Source organism: Lithobates pipiens, unplaced genomic scaffold, assembly GCF_037356315.1.
Source record: "Lithobates pipiens isolate NorthernLeopardFrog02 unplaced genomic scaffold, aLitPip1_a1.2 Scaffold_1, whole genome shotgun sequence".
Classification (NCBI taxonomy): domain Eukaryota; kingdom Metazoa; phylum Chordata; class Amphibia; order Anura; family Ranidae; genus Lithobates; species Lithobates pipiens.
This window is the reverse complement of record NW_027507685.1, coordinates 74,780,111-74,797,509: the sequence shown is the minus strand read 5'-3', so window position 1 is coordinate 74,797,509 and position 17,399 is coordinate 74,780,111. Positions and strand designations below refer to the sequence as shown.

General features: G+C 43.1%; 1 protein-coding gene across 5 annotated transcripts in view; it reads right to left on the bottom strand.

Moving 5' to 3' along the window:
- Positions 1-5,633: 5,633 nt before the first annotated feature.
- The window catches only part of ZC3H4 (zinc finger CCCH-type containing 4), a 90,992-nt gene continuing 79,226 nt past the window's right edge, over positions 5,634-17,399 (bottom strand). For all 5 annotated transcript variants that reach the window (XM_077457477.1, XM_077457810.1, XM_077457564.1 and 2 more), the window contains exons 13-14: positions 15,489-15,728; positions 5,634-13,438 (exon numbers count right to left, since the gene is read on the bottom strand). In XM_077457477.1, the coding sequence (XP_077313603.1) occupies positions 12,051-13,438; positions 15,489-15,728 (1,628 nt within the window). In that variant the 3' untranslated portion in view covers positions 5,634-12,050. The remainder of the gene's footprint in view (positions 13,439-15,488; positions 15,729-17,399) is intronic.

Here is a 17,399-nt window from a genome sequence, read left to right as displayed (position 1 = left end):
TGGATCCTGACAGGGCAATGGTCTGAGCGTCCAGGCCTCCAGGGATTCGTACTGCCCGAATCTCTAGAATATTGATGGGCAAGATCATCTCTGATCTGGACCATTTTCCTTGGACAGACGCTTCTTCCAGGACTGCACCCCAGTCCAAAGGGCTGGCATCTGTTACCACTTTCCAGGTAACGGGTAAAAAGGATTTTCCTTTTTGGGGATTCTTGGATATCAACCATCAATTGAGGTTCTGACGCACTTTGGCGGATTTACGCAACAGGAAGTCCAGAGTTTGGATCTTCTTGTTCCAAGTTGATATGATACTGTTTTGCAGCAGTCTTGAATGGAACTGCGCATAAGGGCCTCGAAGAAGCCACCGCCTTTTTTCTGTTTTTACCCACCAAATCAGTTCCTTTAAGGAACCGATTCTTACCTGGGGTAAAAAATACCATTTAGTGGACTGTATCTATGATCAGCCCTAAGTACTGCAAACTCCTTGATGTTTTTAAGGAGGATCTTACTAGGTTGAGGATCCAACCCAAATATTCCAGGTAGCTGACTGCGGTAACCAGACCTTGGTTTAAACAGACTACCGATTGACCTATCAAGAGTAGATTGTCTAAGTAGGCTAGTATCATTATACTTTGAGCCCTTAACCTGGCTAAAGGAGGGGCCAGGATCTTTATACACACTTGAGGTGTAGTAGCTAGCCGGAAAAGGTAGAGTTATAAACTGGAAATGAAGATTTTCTACCTCCAAGCGTAGAAATTTCTGGTGAGCGGGGAAGATCGGCACATGGAGATAAGCATCCTTGATGTCGATAGACGCCAGAAGTTCTCCCCCTTGTAGGAAGGAGGCTACTGATCGGATAAATTCCATGCAGAGACATCTCTTTCTCCGGATCCTTAGGAACATGTGATTTGAGAAAAAACGAGGCGACGGGAACTCTTGGAACTCCAGATTGGAGCTATTGAGAAAATCTCCCATTCATCTCCCTGTCAGATGCATGAGAACTGCAGAAGAATTCCCCCTATTGAGCTAGCGGGGTGCCTCCTGATAAGGAGGCTACAGTATCTTGTAGGTTTTCCTCCCCCGAGACCTCTTTTTGTCCCTAGGGTTAACTCTGAGGATTACCTATTGAACCTGATGGTGGAAGCCATTGTGACTGCCTGGAGGTTGATGCCCGTGGCACAAAAAGAAGCTTTTAAAAATGAAAATATATTTACTCCTTTACTTAAATGTAAAAAAGGGGGTACTTTTCCCACTAGAATTTATTTGGGTGAATTATCCAAACATCCTCAAATAGCTGTTCCACCGCAAAAGGAAGACTAGCCAGGAGTTTCTGCATGATGAAAGGAAGTTTATCCTCCGCTGATGTGCATTCCTGTACTCATGCGTTCAGCAACAATGTACACAGAACCGTGTATAGTACCTGGTATTCCCAGGGGGTCTCCTATACCGGTAACAAACTGCCGTAGGCATCTCAGCAGTTGAGCGTTTGGCTAGTTTATAAGCCAGTACCTGCATGAGGACCTTGTGGAGTTTCTACCAAAGGAACTCACAAGCAATTATTGCAAGCATAAAGCTGCCAGAATTCTGGAGACCTAGAACACCTGTTTAACTGGCCTCACAACAATTAAGCAATTACTGTCAGCCAGGCTGCTCAATCTGCCAATGAAAAAAGTGTTTTTTTTTTTGTTTTTTAAGAGGAATTCCAACTTTATTCGTTGGATGCTTAAAATAACATTTATCTGTGAGATCTTCTCAGATACAAAAAAGGCTTTTCTGACAATAAATGGACAGGAAAAAGCATGCAGTTTGAGGAGGCTTTAACAAACCCAAACACTCAGTTAAGGGAGCATAAATGTGGAGTGGACCATTCAGCAAGACATTGAAACTAGCTGGTTCTCCCACAATTGACACCTCAGAAGAGGAGTCATCAGTCTCAACATGGTCCCCTGTGGGAATTCATCTTCTCCTGCCCCTAGCTCCCCCGTTTGAGGGTCCTGGGCAATGACAGAGAACCTGTGCGATTAAAGTCGCTAAACTTTTTTTTTTTTTTTTGGCTGAGGGAAAAAAGAACCTTTTTGTTGAAAACAATTGTATTGTAGTCCCACATACACGTGGTGTCCGAGGGACAAAATACCCCACAAGTCAGCACTGGGGTAAAAGGAGGAGCTCCTGCCTGCTAAAAACGCCATCCTGGGCTACACAGTAATGGCCGCCGCTGCCTGAGCACACTAATCACAGTATCATGGCTGCCGGACTACACAAACATGACTGCTGGCCATAGGAAGTCAGTAGGCACTAGGGGAAAAGACGCCGGCTATTGCAAAGGAGGAATCCCTGTAGCCCACCAAAGAAAGCCACCTGAAGAAGAGGGGATCTAGTCACCGGACCCCTGAGGTTGCCCAGTGCCCCCCCCCATGGTAAGCACAGCACCTGCCAGTGCTCACCCCCTGCCCACCAGTACTCTCTACACAGACCCACAGGATCTAACATGGCACCACACTAGCCCATATGGAGGAGGGAGAAGAGGAGCTACCAGGGGACCTCCAGGGACCATCCACCCCAGGGTGAGAGGGTGCAGGGGATGGAGGGGAACCTGCAGGGCCGACCGACCCAGGGAGGGGCCTGCGTCCACCGCAAACCCACCAAGGGGAGAGGGGGGACATGTACTCACCATACCAGGAACCAGGCGGGCACCGCACCTCAGACAGAACCCTCCTCGCCACCTAAGTGGGGGGCTGTCGGCCATGAGGGACGTTGCGACTCGGGCCGAGACCGGTCATATGCGACCTCACGAGACGTTTAACCAGTGGGGACAAGTCATGGCCGATCTAGCACGTAGCTGCGGTCTGCACGTGCTCGCTGGCCGGACTGGGGAGACCAAGACGGGCTGTATCAAGTGTCCAGCCTGTCGCCCAGCCCGGCAGTTGATTGTAAGTCTCACAGGAAAAAATAATCAAGGAAAAAAAGAAAAACAAAAAAATTGCCAGGACTAGAGATCCTAGCAGGGAAATAGGTCCTTACTTCTGACTAGGCAGAAAAAAACTGAAGGCCTATAGAAGAGAGAGGTGTATACCACCTAGATCTGCCCATAGGCATAGCCACATCTTTTTTATGCCTAGTGTCCTACTCTTGCAGGGGGCAGTATAACCCTACAGAGTTTATAGAAGAGGCCCACGGAACCTTCAAGATTTGAAGACTGTTTATATGGAAGAATGGGACAAAATTACATCCGACCAATGCATGCGACTAAGTTTCTCCATACAGGATACGTCTTGAAACTGTCATTACCGACAAAGGATTTTGTACAATGTATTAAATAAATTTCAGTTAGCGTGCTCAATACTTTTTCCCTGTTTCATGCAATTTAATTACACATAACCTAATTTCTGAACTTAATTTGTTTTGGTTCTTTGTATGTATGGATTTCATGGGTTGTTACCGATATGTGGTGAAAATTTAATGTCAATAGCACCCTTAAAAATATATTAACCTAGAAAAATGGTGACAGGTTCAATACTTATTTTACCCACTGTATACCTATTGCGGTCGGCAAGTGGATAATAAATGTTTGCTTTTGAACTTAATACCACTTTAACAGAAAATTGTGCAAACATATTGCAACGTGCTTGAGAGTAACTCTTAGCTTAAAGCTACCCCGTCACTAAAAGGAATTCTGGAAATACAGTCTTCCCTGCAAAGACAACATGGAATACTCACTTCTCTTGCTGATGGCCCCTACTCTGTGCTGTAGTGACGTAGGGGTAGAAAGAACCAAATGGAGTGGTGGTGGGGCCAGGAAACCAGCACTCCTGGAAGTGTTGGGTTTCTGAAGATTCTTTAGTCAGTAGCATATCTTATCTACAGTACAGATCGACAGCACAGGCAGCAAGAGAGGAGTATTCCAAGTCTTCATTGTGAGGACGATGGTATTTCCAGTATCTATTTTACCGATAAGGTCATTTCAAAAATCTAGTGCTTAACTCAAGCATTCTGAAATCTCATTTTGGGTGAAATTGGCCTTCAGTAGTTACACATGGGAGGTTTTATACATTGCTGTTTACACCTCTCATTAGCACTAAGCATTTTACATATACAACAATGTAAGGACTGACAATAGGAGATCTTTATGAAAAAAGAAATCAATTTATTCTCTGCATCCAGCCATTCACTGATATTTACACACAGACAAGTCATCATTTCCTATTAATACATGAACCATTTTGTCCCTAATACTTGAGTTATTTCTCCTGTAGATTAGATTCAGTAACCTGGCGAAACAGTGGAAGAAATAGAATATTCCAAGACGAAAATTATTTACTTAATGTGGTACCTGGTACAAGTAGTATGACAACTAAAACAACCAAAAACAAACAGAGCTGATCTGGTATGTTTTGTCTCCAGTGATTGAAGACAGAAAGACAGCTGAGAAGTTCAACCTACACCACTTTTTTTATGTTATTTATTTAATTTGCTTTAACCTCACAACCCCCTTCCATGAATTTGTGTAAGGCCTGGTTCACATCTACACAGGGTGCAGATGATGCATTTTGTGTTTTTTTCACAAGCATTTATCATGCATTTTGAGTTTTTCGGGGGTGTCTTGTCTTGCAGGAAAAAACAGCAAAAAATGCAGCAGAAACGCATCAAAAGCGCAAGCACTGCATTTTTATGTTTTTCTATTGACGTCCTTGGAACCAAAAATGCAGCCTGCTGTAGGGAAAACAGTTCCTGACCTTTTCTAAAAAAATGCACTGTTGGAAAATGCTCAGATGTTATCGTGACCCATATGAAACCATGTTAAATGGACTGTAGTGTGTTTCTGCAAAACTGCCCTGAAAAATGCATAGGTGTGAACCAGGCCTGTTTCATACAGGCTTCAGCTTGTATAACAGCAGTGTCAAAAGCAAGCTTTGGCAAAATATGTGCAGTTTTCAACCAGCTAATGGCAGTGCTGACTGTCATTTTAAAGAACCCGCTTAGCAGGCTGCAGTACTTCTTAAAGCTTGTTAAAAAACCTGCTAGCTGCTTGCTTAAAGGGGTTGTAAAGGTAAATGTTTTTTTCACTTTAATGCATTCTATGCATTAAGGTGAAAACACATCTGACAATGCCGGCGCCCCCAGCCCCCCCGTTTTACTTACCTGACTCCTCAAAAGTCCCGCGCTCGCCCCCGACGTCCTCTTCCCCACTCAGCCTGGCCGCTGATTGGTTTGAGTGGATGGATTGAAAAGCAGCGCAGCCATTGGCTCGTCAATGAGAATGGCGGTGGTGGCAGCTACTGACAGCCATCGCTGGACCCAGGGACAGGTAAGTGTCCATTTATTAAAAGTCAGCAGCTGCAGTATTTGTAGCTGCTGGCTTTTAATATATATATATTTTTTTCTTTAGGTGGACTCCCTCTTTAACCACTTAAGACCCGGACTATTTGGCTGGCCAAAGACTAGAGCACTTTTTGCAATTCGGCACTGTGCCGCTTTAACGGACAATTGCGTGGTCGTGCGACATGGCTCCCAAACAAAATTGACGTCCTTTTTTTCCCCACAAAAGAACAACCTTTTGATGGTATTTGATCACTTATGTGATTTTAATTTTTTGCACTATAAACAAAAAAAAGAACGTAAATTTTGAAGAAAAAAAAAAAAAAAAAAAACCCATTATTTTTTACTATGATAAATATCCCCAAAAAATATCACAAAAAAAATTATTTTTCTCAGTTTAGGCCAATACGTGTTCTGCTACATATTTTTGGTAAAAAATTTTTTTTTTTTTTACTAGTAATGGCGCTGATCAGCAGTTTTTATCGTGACTATGACATTATGGCGGACACATCGGACACTTTTGGCGCTATTTTGGGACCATTCACATTTATACAGCGATCAGTGCAATTAAAAATACATTGATTACTGTGTAAATGTGACTGGCAGTGAAGGTGTTAACCACTAGGGGGCGCTGTAGGGGTTAAGTGTGTTCCAAGGGAGTGATTCTAACTGGGGGGGGGGGCTGTGTGTGACAGTACACCGCTCCCGATTACAGGGAACTGTGATCAGTGACAGTGTCACTAGGCAGAAAGGGGCAATGCTTGTCTACATTAGCATTTCCCTGTTCTCTCTCTCCATGAGACGATTGCGGGTATCCTGTGGACATCGAGTCTGCGGGACATGCAATCGCTGTCAAGGAGCTCCCAGCGGGCCCGTGCGCAAGCCGCCTCTCAGGTACGTTAATCTGCCTGTACATGGCCTTCTGCCACCGTATATCTGCGCGAGGCCATCAGGAAGTGGTTAAAGTGGCAATCAGCACTCCCATTAGGACCTGAGTTCAGTATTTACAAACAAGAGCTGCACAGTAGTTTAAATGTTTCAACCCAGCTTGCTGAATGCTCTGCAAATGCTTTATCAAAGCTTGCTGTTCACACTGCTCTTATACAACCCGGAGCCTGTGTGAAACAGGCCAACAGAATTTCTTGCTCTGGTAATTCAAAGAAAATGTACTTCTCTAAGAGACTTAAAGTGGTTCCAAAGGCAGAAGGTTTTTTACCTTCATGCATTCTATGCATAAAGGTAAAATACATTCCGTGTGCAGCACAAGAGCACAGCTCTTTGGGGACTCTCCCTCATTGGCTAAGTCAGCAGCAAAAGCCATTGGCTCCCCCTGCCGTGAATAACAGCCAGCGAACCAAGGAGGAGAGAGAGAGGGCGGGGGCCGAGCCGCAGCTCTGTGCGTGAATGGACATGCAGAGCAGTGGCTCAGAAGCGAGCCTGCTTGGGTGCCCCCATAGTATGCTGCTTGCTCTGGGTGCACTTGGCAGGATGGAGGGACCAGGTGCACTGGCAGGGGATCCAAAAAGAGGAGGATTGGGGATGCTCTATACAAAATCACTGCACTGAGCAGGTAAGTACTACATGTTATTTAAAAAAAATAAAAAATTGCCTTTAATATCAGTTTATCGGGTCTGATCACCCTAAACTGATGGCCAAAGAAATGCTGCTCTAGGTGAGTGACTGACTATCACATGTTGTGAACTGGAACCCAGAATGCAGCACAGCTTGTCTGTGAGACTCTAACATACAAAATCCAAAATATTGCTGCACTCCTGGGTATCTTTATTGAAGCATTAAAGTGGTTGTAAACCCTTACAAACCACTTTGACCTACAGGTAAGCCTAGATTAAGGCTTACCTGTAGGTCCAAGAAATACCTCCTAAACCTTCACTGTTTAGGAGATATTTTCTAAAAGGCATGCGCCGTAGACAGCAGCGCACAAGCGCACTATCGCCGTTAGCAGGCATTACAGGGATGGTTCAGTCTTCATGCTGGAGAAAGCAACACGAACATTGACTTTTAGCAATAAGCCAAAGCCAGAGCTGGAACCTCTCAAAAGGTCCTTGAAAAGCTTCCAGAGACAAAAGACTGCAGCGTGACATTCAGGTCACCAGCATTCATTCATAACATTGGAGCAAAGCATCATTCTTACTCACGATGGACAGCAAGCACCTTCATCAGACTGCCATGATACATAAAGCATCTATATTTCCCAGCATGGCCACCCCCTTTTCTGCACTTGACTATTGGCCCTTCCCAGCGATAGGTGGCCTCATTTTCCAATAGTGAAATATAGGGAGCGAGTTTTCCATTGCATATCAGAGTTCTGAGATATTTGGGGATAAATAGTTGTTCTAAAAGGAAAAGCAACCCAGCATGCAGGCAGTAACTTGGAGCTGCTCGCTACCCAGTAAGAGATTCTCTTTTTATTCCTGGACATAGGTTCACTTTAAAATATATCTGTAACCAAAAATAAACATTTAACTTATTAAAGCTTACCAGTTCCTAAATAAGGTGACTGCGTTAATTTTTCTTTTTTTTTCCTGTGTGCGTTTGGCAGTTTTTTCAAATAGCACACCTCCTGTCCCTTCATGGCTACACTAAAGCTGTCCATATACTGTTCGTAATTTGGCCAGTTCAGTGGGGACCAAATGAATTTTTATCAGTGTATGGCGGCCCCCGTTCAACAGAAGTCAATCGTACATTTGATATTGATTAATTGATAGACGAACATGTTGGAAATTTTTTCTCGATCAGCTGCTGCAGCCGTTGATCAGTGTATTCTGAGAGTGTCAGGGGCAGCTGTCAGAACACTATGGCCCATCAAGGGAGGGGCACGCTCCATTCACCTGGTTTGTGCGGATGGAAGAATCGATTGAGTCATTTTACCAGCTGGCTGAATGAAAAAACGATCAGTGTATGGCCAACTTTACTACTTCACTATGGGGGCAGTCATGGCTGTCACACAGGCTGGATCTTTGGGATATCAGCCTTTATTCATGTTTATTACATTGTTGATTTATGGGATGAAATTACACAAAAAAGGTTGTGCTTTCTTTTTAACTCCCAGAAAATAAACAAGCCCACTGTATTTATTGCAAGATCAACATGTATGTTATGTACTTGCATACAATGTCCTTAGCCTGAAAAAAGAAAACGAATGCAGCCACCACATCTAAGGACTCATAAGCTGCAATAGATTACATTTTTGTTGTTTGGTTTAGATATGCTTTCATGCAGGCAGAAATATATTACAAGCTGTTTGATGTATGTTTTGGCATTCTACAAGCAGCTTTTGTCTGATTGTTTTGCTGTGGAACATGATTACCGGCAATTGTGTTTATATCTGCTGCACTTGGATACAACATAATGCTGCTTTACTGCCTCGACAGCAAGTCACATTGCATAATATTCTCGAAACAGGAATGTTTAAAAGAAAAAAGATAATCCACATACACTTGCAGGAAAGAAACGGAGCTTGAAAGAACTGGAAGAAAGGAATCCTTACTGGGAAAAAAATACAAGCTAGATTCCTGGCTGACTGCGATTTTATTGTTTTCCTAGTCCCTGGCCCTTGTACAAGTAGGCAGTGAGTTGAAATTTCCAAACCACATACTACTTTTGGATCCGGGGATCAGAAAATATTGAAGCCTCTGTGTCAGCATGACAGGTAGTTAGTATTTTTTAAAGAAAAGAACAATGGCAATCCCCTTATTTTCCTCATTACACTTTTCCTTTAAAAGGATAAGTTCAGCTTTACACAAAAATAAATAAATGCACTTTTTTTGCAGGGAAACTTTCTATTTTGTTAGAAGCCTGTAAAGCATTGCACCCATGATCAGCAGATGGTGGGTGTAATGCCATGGTCCTGCAGGCTGTCTGTGTAGCTGTCTCCCTGTACCTCCGATACAGGCAGGCAGTTACACTCTGACAGGGAGCTCAATGAACTACCTAGAGAGCTCAACAGTGCCCTGGTAGTTCATTGAGAACTACAAGCTGACAACCACAAAGGCTGTTGGTTTTTGTAGTTTTCACATTCACAGAACACTGTGAATTCATGAATTTTTTAGATTGTGACAGTGGGCGGGGGGTGAAGACCCCACTTGCTGTCAAAACAGGATTGGGGAGTGCGGAGGTCGGTGCATCTTGCATGTTACACTGATAATGGATGTCACATATAACATGTTACAAAAGGTGAACTTATCCTTTAAAAGAAAAAAAAGGAGACTTTTCACCAAATATAATCTTGTAAGGCAGTGCAGTGAAATCTACTTTTTAAATAGCACCTATAACCTATATTGTTCCACAACGCTTGTAAATCAAGTATCTTACGTGCAAAGTGAGAAATGCCATAGACAAGTTCTCTATGTGGGACACATATACACACGCAGTTCTGTATCTATAGAAGCATTCTGTATTAAACTAAAGCAAGAAATGTTTTTTATTGGGAAGGAAAGGTTTGATCATTTATCTTGGAAAATAGCTATAATTTACTGCACAACCTAACGGTTAAAAAGATAACATACTATATGAATACAGCCTATTATTTGACTGTACTGTCTTCCAAGTCAAATTTGTTCTTAAATTGTGAAAAAGCCCTGTTTAGGGCCTATTCACACCAGAACCAAGTATGCATTTTTCTGTGTTGAGGACTGCTGTATTAGGCAGACAACTGAAAATGAATGGCCAGCTTAATTTTTTCACAGAGCATTCTACCAGATACAGTGCGTTGGGGGTGCGCTGCAATGCACTTGCGTAGTGGAGGTGCATTTGTTCAAAATGAATAGCACTGCAGTGCACCAACATACTTTACCACAATGCTGGTGGAGTGAATGGGCCCTTAAAGCGGGGTTCCACCCTAAAGTGGAACTTCTGCTGATTGGAACCCTCCCCCCCTCCGGTGTCACAATTGGCACCTTTCAGAGGGGAGGGGGGTGCAGATACCTGTCAAAGACATGTATTTACACCCACTTCCGGGCATAGACTCCCACGGGAGTCTATGCCTCTTCCTGTCCCTGCGCGCTGTCTGCTGGGACACACACAGGTCCCAGAAACAGCGCGGACAATTCCTATTGCGCTGCGTGACTCACGCATGCGCAGTGGGGAACCGGGAAGTGAAGCGAAGATTACCTCACCTAGAATGGTGGCGGCAGCAGCCGAGAGCCGAGCGATCGATCGGCCTCGGCATCGCTGGACCCCGGGACAGGTAAGTGTCCATTTATTAAAAGTCAGCAGCTGCAGTATTTGTATTTTTTTCCCGCAGTGCAGTCCCGCTTTAAGATGGCTGTTAACTATTAGAGCCAAGACTCCCTCCATTTCTGGAAGCTTTCCTAGTTCTGGAATTGTCATATCACTGTGTGGGATTGTTCTACAAGGAGAACTCTGCCGTCTCAAGCAAACATACACTACTTCTGGCAGATAGCAATGGCAGCCCTCAGTGCTGCATGCAAAACCTTGGCTGTGACAGATACCCTATGCCCTATGTCTTGAGTCACCAGTACAAACGATGGTTTAATAAATGTAGTCATGCTTCTAAACATTAAGAATTATTCAGTTGGTTCATCCTGTGTTTTGGAAATGGACCCACTCTGCTTTTTCAGTACACATAACAAACAGGAAAAGCAGGAAATGAAGGGGAATAAGGATTTGCTTTAAATAAACTTTTTACAATACTCAAGTGGCAAACTTTGAGATTTCAGCTATAAATACTTAAACTTCCTTTTGGTTTTGTGAACTTGCTGCTCTTTGCATAATATAGCACATACATAAATGTGGTATAAAATCATATTTATATATAAATATATATATATGTACAATGAGGTGTGTCTGACCAGGCCCATCCAAGGCTCTTCGGAAATCAGACACAGATCAATTTAGAGTTTGACACAAGGATCCAACCGACTCTCTGTACAGTAATGAAGGAACTAGCTGCCTCTTCACAACACTGAGCTTACTCAGTGTAACAGTGCAAGTGATAATGTAGCAAACCACAGTATGACTGGACTACAAAAAGCTGAAAATTTGATTGGAAGATATGAGTTACTGCCCTTTTCACTACCTCATTGAACAAGCCTGCCTGTGTGCTGTCTACCGTGTACTGACATGTGCACTAAATACAAAGAATTTCATCATATTATGAATCCATCTTCAAACGGGAATCCAACACACAGCAAATCACAGGTGTGAAAAGCCTCAGATTGAAGCTGTAACTTTTACCTCCTGAGTTGCACGCTACCATGGCAGTGACAACATAAGCAGTGAGGACGAGTCTATTCGTCTTCATTGCCTCACAATTAGTATGCTGCTTGGGAGTTGGGGAGTAAAATCTCTCATTTAATGTTCCTCCACTGGGAATTTTACTTCATGACAGATTCACCACAACTTTGCTGCCCTTAGAAATACACCATAAATATAAATATATATATATATATATATCTATATCTATATATATATATATATAGATATAGATATATATATATTCTAACACATACAGAGGGGTGTATGTTTATAAAGAAAATGTTAAAATAACATACAAATAGACAGCATAAATCACTACGCAAGATGATTATTCATTAAAAACAGATTGTGGAGCTGTTACATTTTTTTCTTCGGTTTATATACATGAAGGATTGACATAACCAAAAATGGTATGAGTTGCTTAAAAAAAAAAAGAAAAGAAAAAAAAAGGATATATATATATATAGGCATGTTATTGTGAACACTGTATATGGGTATCACTGACAGAATGGAGATGCCGTGGGGTCAAATCCTTTAAAAACATCCTTAAGGGAGCCAGCGTCCTGTTCGGACTCCTGTGTTGGGCTGTTTCCAGCAAAGGGGCTTCCACTACCAGTTTTGGTTTGCTTGACCAAACCATAGACAGATGGCACTGGCAAGTTGTGAACAGCGGCCTGGCTGCTATCTGAAATAGCTGCAGTTTTAGCACGGGTCCGGTTGTAACTGTTGTAGCGGTCAGTGGCAGTATCTGAATTAGGTTTGTCTGCTTCTGGTTGGTCCAGGGCAGACTTGCGCACAAAAAGGGGCTCTTTTGCTTTACTGGCAGTTTTGCTGTCTGAACCCTTAGAGGTTGTCTCGTTGGAAGTGACCTCAGCTGAAGTCTTATTCCCTGTCCGTGGATCGTACAAACTAATGTTGCTGAGAACATTACTTTGACCGCTTGGTTTGCTCAGTCCCCCTACAGTCAGCAAACGGGGGTCATAGGGTGCAATGGTGGTTGTGCTCTCAACAAGTGGTATTGTGGGAAGGGGCTGTGTGGGTTCTGGTGGTCGTACAGTAAGCACAGGTTCTGTGGACTTTTGAAGACGTGGGTCAGCAGAAGGCTTCCGTGTTCGAGGATCAGTGGGTTTTTCAGCTGGTGCTGATGAAGTGCTAGAGGCAGCATTGACAGTCTTCAGAATCCTAGACAGCAGTTCAAAATCAGGCAGGCTAGAATTTGATGCTGTTGCATCAGAAGCAGCTGCCCGCTGGCGTAGGTCATGCGATACTGAGGTGGATGGACGGTTAAGTCTGGAATCAAGGCCTTGCATCGACTGTAGTGCAGGAGGCATTGGGATGAAGTCCTGTTTAGGAATGGGCAGTGGGATAAGGTCTTCAGGACTCCATAAAACAGTCCTGGCAAAGTTTGGTTTGTTCAAATTTACATCCTTTTTAAAGTGGCAGAACTGCTGCAGCGGATTTCTCGGGTCCCTTAATGTATGTCCAGGGAGAGGATCAATGGGGATGTTGACAGGCTTATCACGCAAGACTCTTTCACCTTCTTCCTCATCTCCAGCCATTTTATTTACTGGGGAGTCTTGTTTTGAAGACTGGGCTGCATGTCTGGCTAGTCTAGGGTCGCTTGGCCCTTTGTCAGATGAAGAAGGGTTGTCCGTGGTTCGGGAAAGTCGTGGATCACGAGAGAGGCGGGGATCAGTAGGGCGGCTGGATGGGGCAGTTGAATTTTTTAGCAGACGTGGGTCAACCTGTCCCCCTGTACTAGTGTCTCGGGCAGGGACCTGTGGAGCAGGGCGGTTAGATGACTGCTGTCGTAAAGTCTTAAGTATTGAAGTCACGCTGCTTCCTCCTTCCTCTTCATCACTGGAGTACCAGTTGCCAGGATCACCTGAAAATGTTAATAATCATTAATTTATAGTTCCCAGACTTGGTACAGGAAAGTTCAAAAGTACACACAGCAAAATACTTAAAGTGGATGTAAACCAGAATTTTTTTTTTTTTGTCATAATGTAGAGTACAAGATTTCCTATCATTTGAGCCTTGCCACAAAGAGTTAATCCAGCTCCGAGCAATCCTCTTTTATTGTTCAGTGAGATAAATCTTGACAAACAGAGAAAAACTTAATCAAATCCTTCCCCTTGCTGTGAGTGACAGGTGATTTATATATCTCGTGCACTAGCCTAAGAGACATGCATTATTTTTTTAATTTCCTACCACTCCTTTCTTCTGCTGCTCTGCAAGGATTGGCTGTTTCACACCTCAGCAGGATTTGGCATGCTGAAGTCATGTGGGGACTTCTCTGGGTTTTGACTGGATGTTAGTATTCATAGCAGAAGTTCAGTGTAAGAAATACAGGAGAAAATGCATGTTGATAAGGGGAGTGTAGAGGTGGGCGGGGAATCTACTCACGACTCCACTCACTGAGCCCTGGAAAACAGACCCACCCACAAAATCTGCAGTTTTTCGGATCTCATAGCAAACAAAGAGGAGATATATGACAGATAAGTATACATGCAGGAGGCAAGTATATCCTTCTAGATAACCAATATTGCAGTAGTTTAGAAAGTACGAGAGTGGGTTTACATCCACTTTAACCGGTTCCCGACCGGCGCACGCCGATGTACGTCGGCAGAATGGCACGGGCAGGCACAGGTACGTCCAATCTTCAATGGTGCCCTGCCATCGCGAGCGTGCCGGTGGCACGCTTGCGTGCCCGGTCGGGACCCCCGTGAGTCCGGTCACGGGTCCCGTGGACTCGATCGCCGCGGGCATGCCCGCGATCGTCTCACGGGGCGGCTGAATGGAGGAAATGCCGTGTAAACAGCATCTCCCCATTCTGCCTAGCAACAAGTGACGCTGATCTCTGTTCCATGTGATTGGAGCAGAGATCAGTGTTCACTAAATGAAAGCCCAGCCCCCCCCACATTTAGTAACACACCCCAGGAACACTTAACCCCTACACTGCCACCCACTGGTTAACCCCTTCACTGCCAGTGTCATTTACACAGGAATCACTGCATTTATATAGCAGTGATTACTGTATAAATGACAATGGTCCCAAAAATGTGTCAAAAATGTCCGACGTGTCCTACCGCAATGTCGCAGTCACAATAAAAAAAAAAAAAAAAAAATCGTTGATCGCCGCCATTACTAGTAAAAAAAATAATAAAAAATTATTAATAAAAATGCCATAAAACTATCCCTATTTTGTAAACGCTATAACTTTTGCGCAAACCAATCAATAATCGCTTATTGCGATTTTTTTTACCAAAAATATGTAGAAGAATACGTATCGGCCTAAACTAAGGGAAAAATATGTTTTTTATATATATTTTTGGGGAATATTTATTATAACAAAAAGTAAAAAATTATGCGTTTTTTTCAAAATTGTCGCTCTATTTTTGTTTATAGCGCAAAAAATAAAAAACGCAGGGGTGATCAAATACCACCAAAAGAAAGCTCTATTTGTGGGAAAAAAAGAACGTCAATTTTGTTTGGGAGCCACTCCGCACGACCACGCAATTGTCAGTTAAAGCGACACAGTGCCGAATCGCAAAAAGTGGTCTGGTCTTTGACCAGCAAAATGGTCCGGTCTGTAAGTGGTTAAGGAAGGAATTAACAGAAATTTTTCCAGAAAATTATATAAAGAATAAAATGACGTAACCATGATTGATTGATCAGATATCTATTCGTTAGTTTTATTATATAGGGGAAGGAACAAATTATGTCTGAAGCAAGTTAGCTCTTCTACTGAATCAGACTACATGGGCCAGCCTTTGCTTCCCATGTGCATCAATAAGCTTTGTCTGCTCATGACCCTGTCACCAGTTTGCTTTCCATGGACCACTTTTGGTAGGTCTGTTTATTCTGTTTCCTTCTGCAGTTTATACACATAAAGCCCATTCTGATGAGCTAAATTGTGTATAAAGTTAACTCACCTTCTTCATTATCTCTGTCCTGCTGGGTTCCTCCAGCCATCCTCCGTGCTCGCTCTTCTTCTTGCTGCTTCTGCTGAATACGCAGGTACAGAGCCCGCTGTGCAGAGGGTAAGAAGTCTGGGATGTTCCCTTTGTTATAAGAGGATTGTGTATCCATATCCTCGGGGTCCTCTTCAGTAGAGTGCTCATGATAATGGTGAGGATCGTCTTCTGGCATGCCTCCATAGTTGTTATAGGCATCTAATTAACAAAAAAAATATTTTTTATAAAGTTCTGTCTTGTATTTCACTTACTGCTGAGAGAATAACACCATTAGCAGACTAGGGTTGAGGGGAACATATTTCAAGTCTCACTGTTAAAGTGTTACTAAACTCATGACAGAAAAATCAGTCTGTATATGCAGTAAAGCATGCTTGTTATACTGTGGAACCTAAGGGGTTAATCCTCTGCATTGTGTAAAAAGGCTGTTTAATTCTGTATGCACAGATCCTCCCCTTCTTGCATTGCCCCCAATACAGGTCTGGATAAGACAGTTAGTGGAGTCAGTCTGCACATGCTCAGTTTGGGGTGTATTGCTATGGAGTTTTTTTTTTTTTTTCATGCAAGAGTGCATGTGATCAGCACTGTCCAGAGTGCCAGGGGTCCTGCATCCTGATGGGACAGCCAGTGCAGTATGAAAACTCCTCCTACAAGCTTTAACCCACCACTGATAGAAGTCAAAAGACTGCTCTATATTGCTGATGAGAAAAGGTATTTAGCAGTTTATATTTACTAAAATACAGTAATTGCATTTCCATGTTCTGTGTACTGTGGGAATACAGATATAGTGAAGGCAGGGTCCTGGGTTTAGCAATACTTTAATAGCAGATATTAGTTATAATACCTGGAGTCAAAAAACTTTGGATGAGGTGAACTATTTTATGAACACTAAGGCTGCATTCACACCTGGGCATTGTTGTGCTCGTGATTTCAAAACGCTCTAGTAAAATGAGAACTCACACAATGCGAATTTCAGATGCCATTCATTTTATTGACAACTAAAAACACGGTTCGGTCCTGCCGCACTTGTTGCACAATAAATTGCGCTGTAATCGTGGAAAACCACATCTCCTGAAGCTTGTTGCCCAAAAAAGGTTCAGGAGCGACTTTTATGCGACAAGCTGCACGTGATGTGGTTGGCCATGACTGCAATGTGATTTATCGTGGCAGAGCCACACCGCATTTTTAAAAATGAATGGCATCTGAAATTCATGGTGTTGTGCGATTTCTCATTTTACCAGAGTATTTTGAAATTGCGGATTTGTTAAGGGATTCTCCAGAGAGATGTTCAGCATCAAAGAGCATGCATAGAAGAGGTTTCTTACAAGCACGTTCAGCAGACCAAGCTTTTAGTCACAAAATCCTGCATTTGTGCAGAGATAGGAGAGATTCTGAGAGTTATCGAATTACATTGTTCAGAACATGAACACAAAACAAAAGGGCTGAAGGAATCAGCTCCACTTGTTCTAAGACAGCAGGGTGTTCAAAGACAAGTTCCTGGTCTTTGTTCATACAGCCAAACCTGTTGGTGATAGTCTGACAAACAGACATGACAACAATTGCTGGCTGTATGGCTGGATCTGCAAGAGCAAATAAGGCTTTTAAGATGGCCTCAAAATACCCATCAACAGAATGCTTGAAAGAGGGAACTCCCTCAATAGGAACTGTAAAGAGTTTATGGACAACAGCAATTCACAGGATCCACTACTGGGATACTCCATTTTGTTTTAAAATGCTTAAGTGCATTATTAAAGTGTAAAGGGTTGGTATGGGAAAAATCTTCTTTAAACTTAGACAATCTCTTAGCACCCATAGAGGCCTGTGTTGGCCGTGGAACATCCAGTTCTGTTGGGCAAAGGTACTGCATCAATT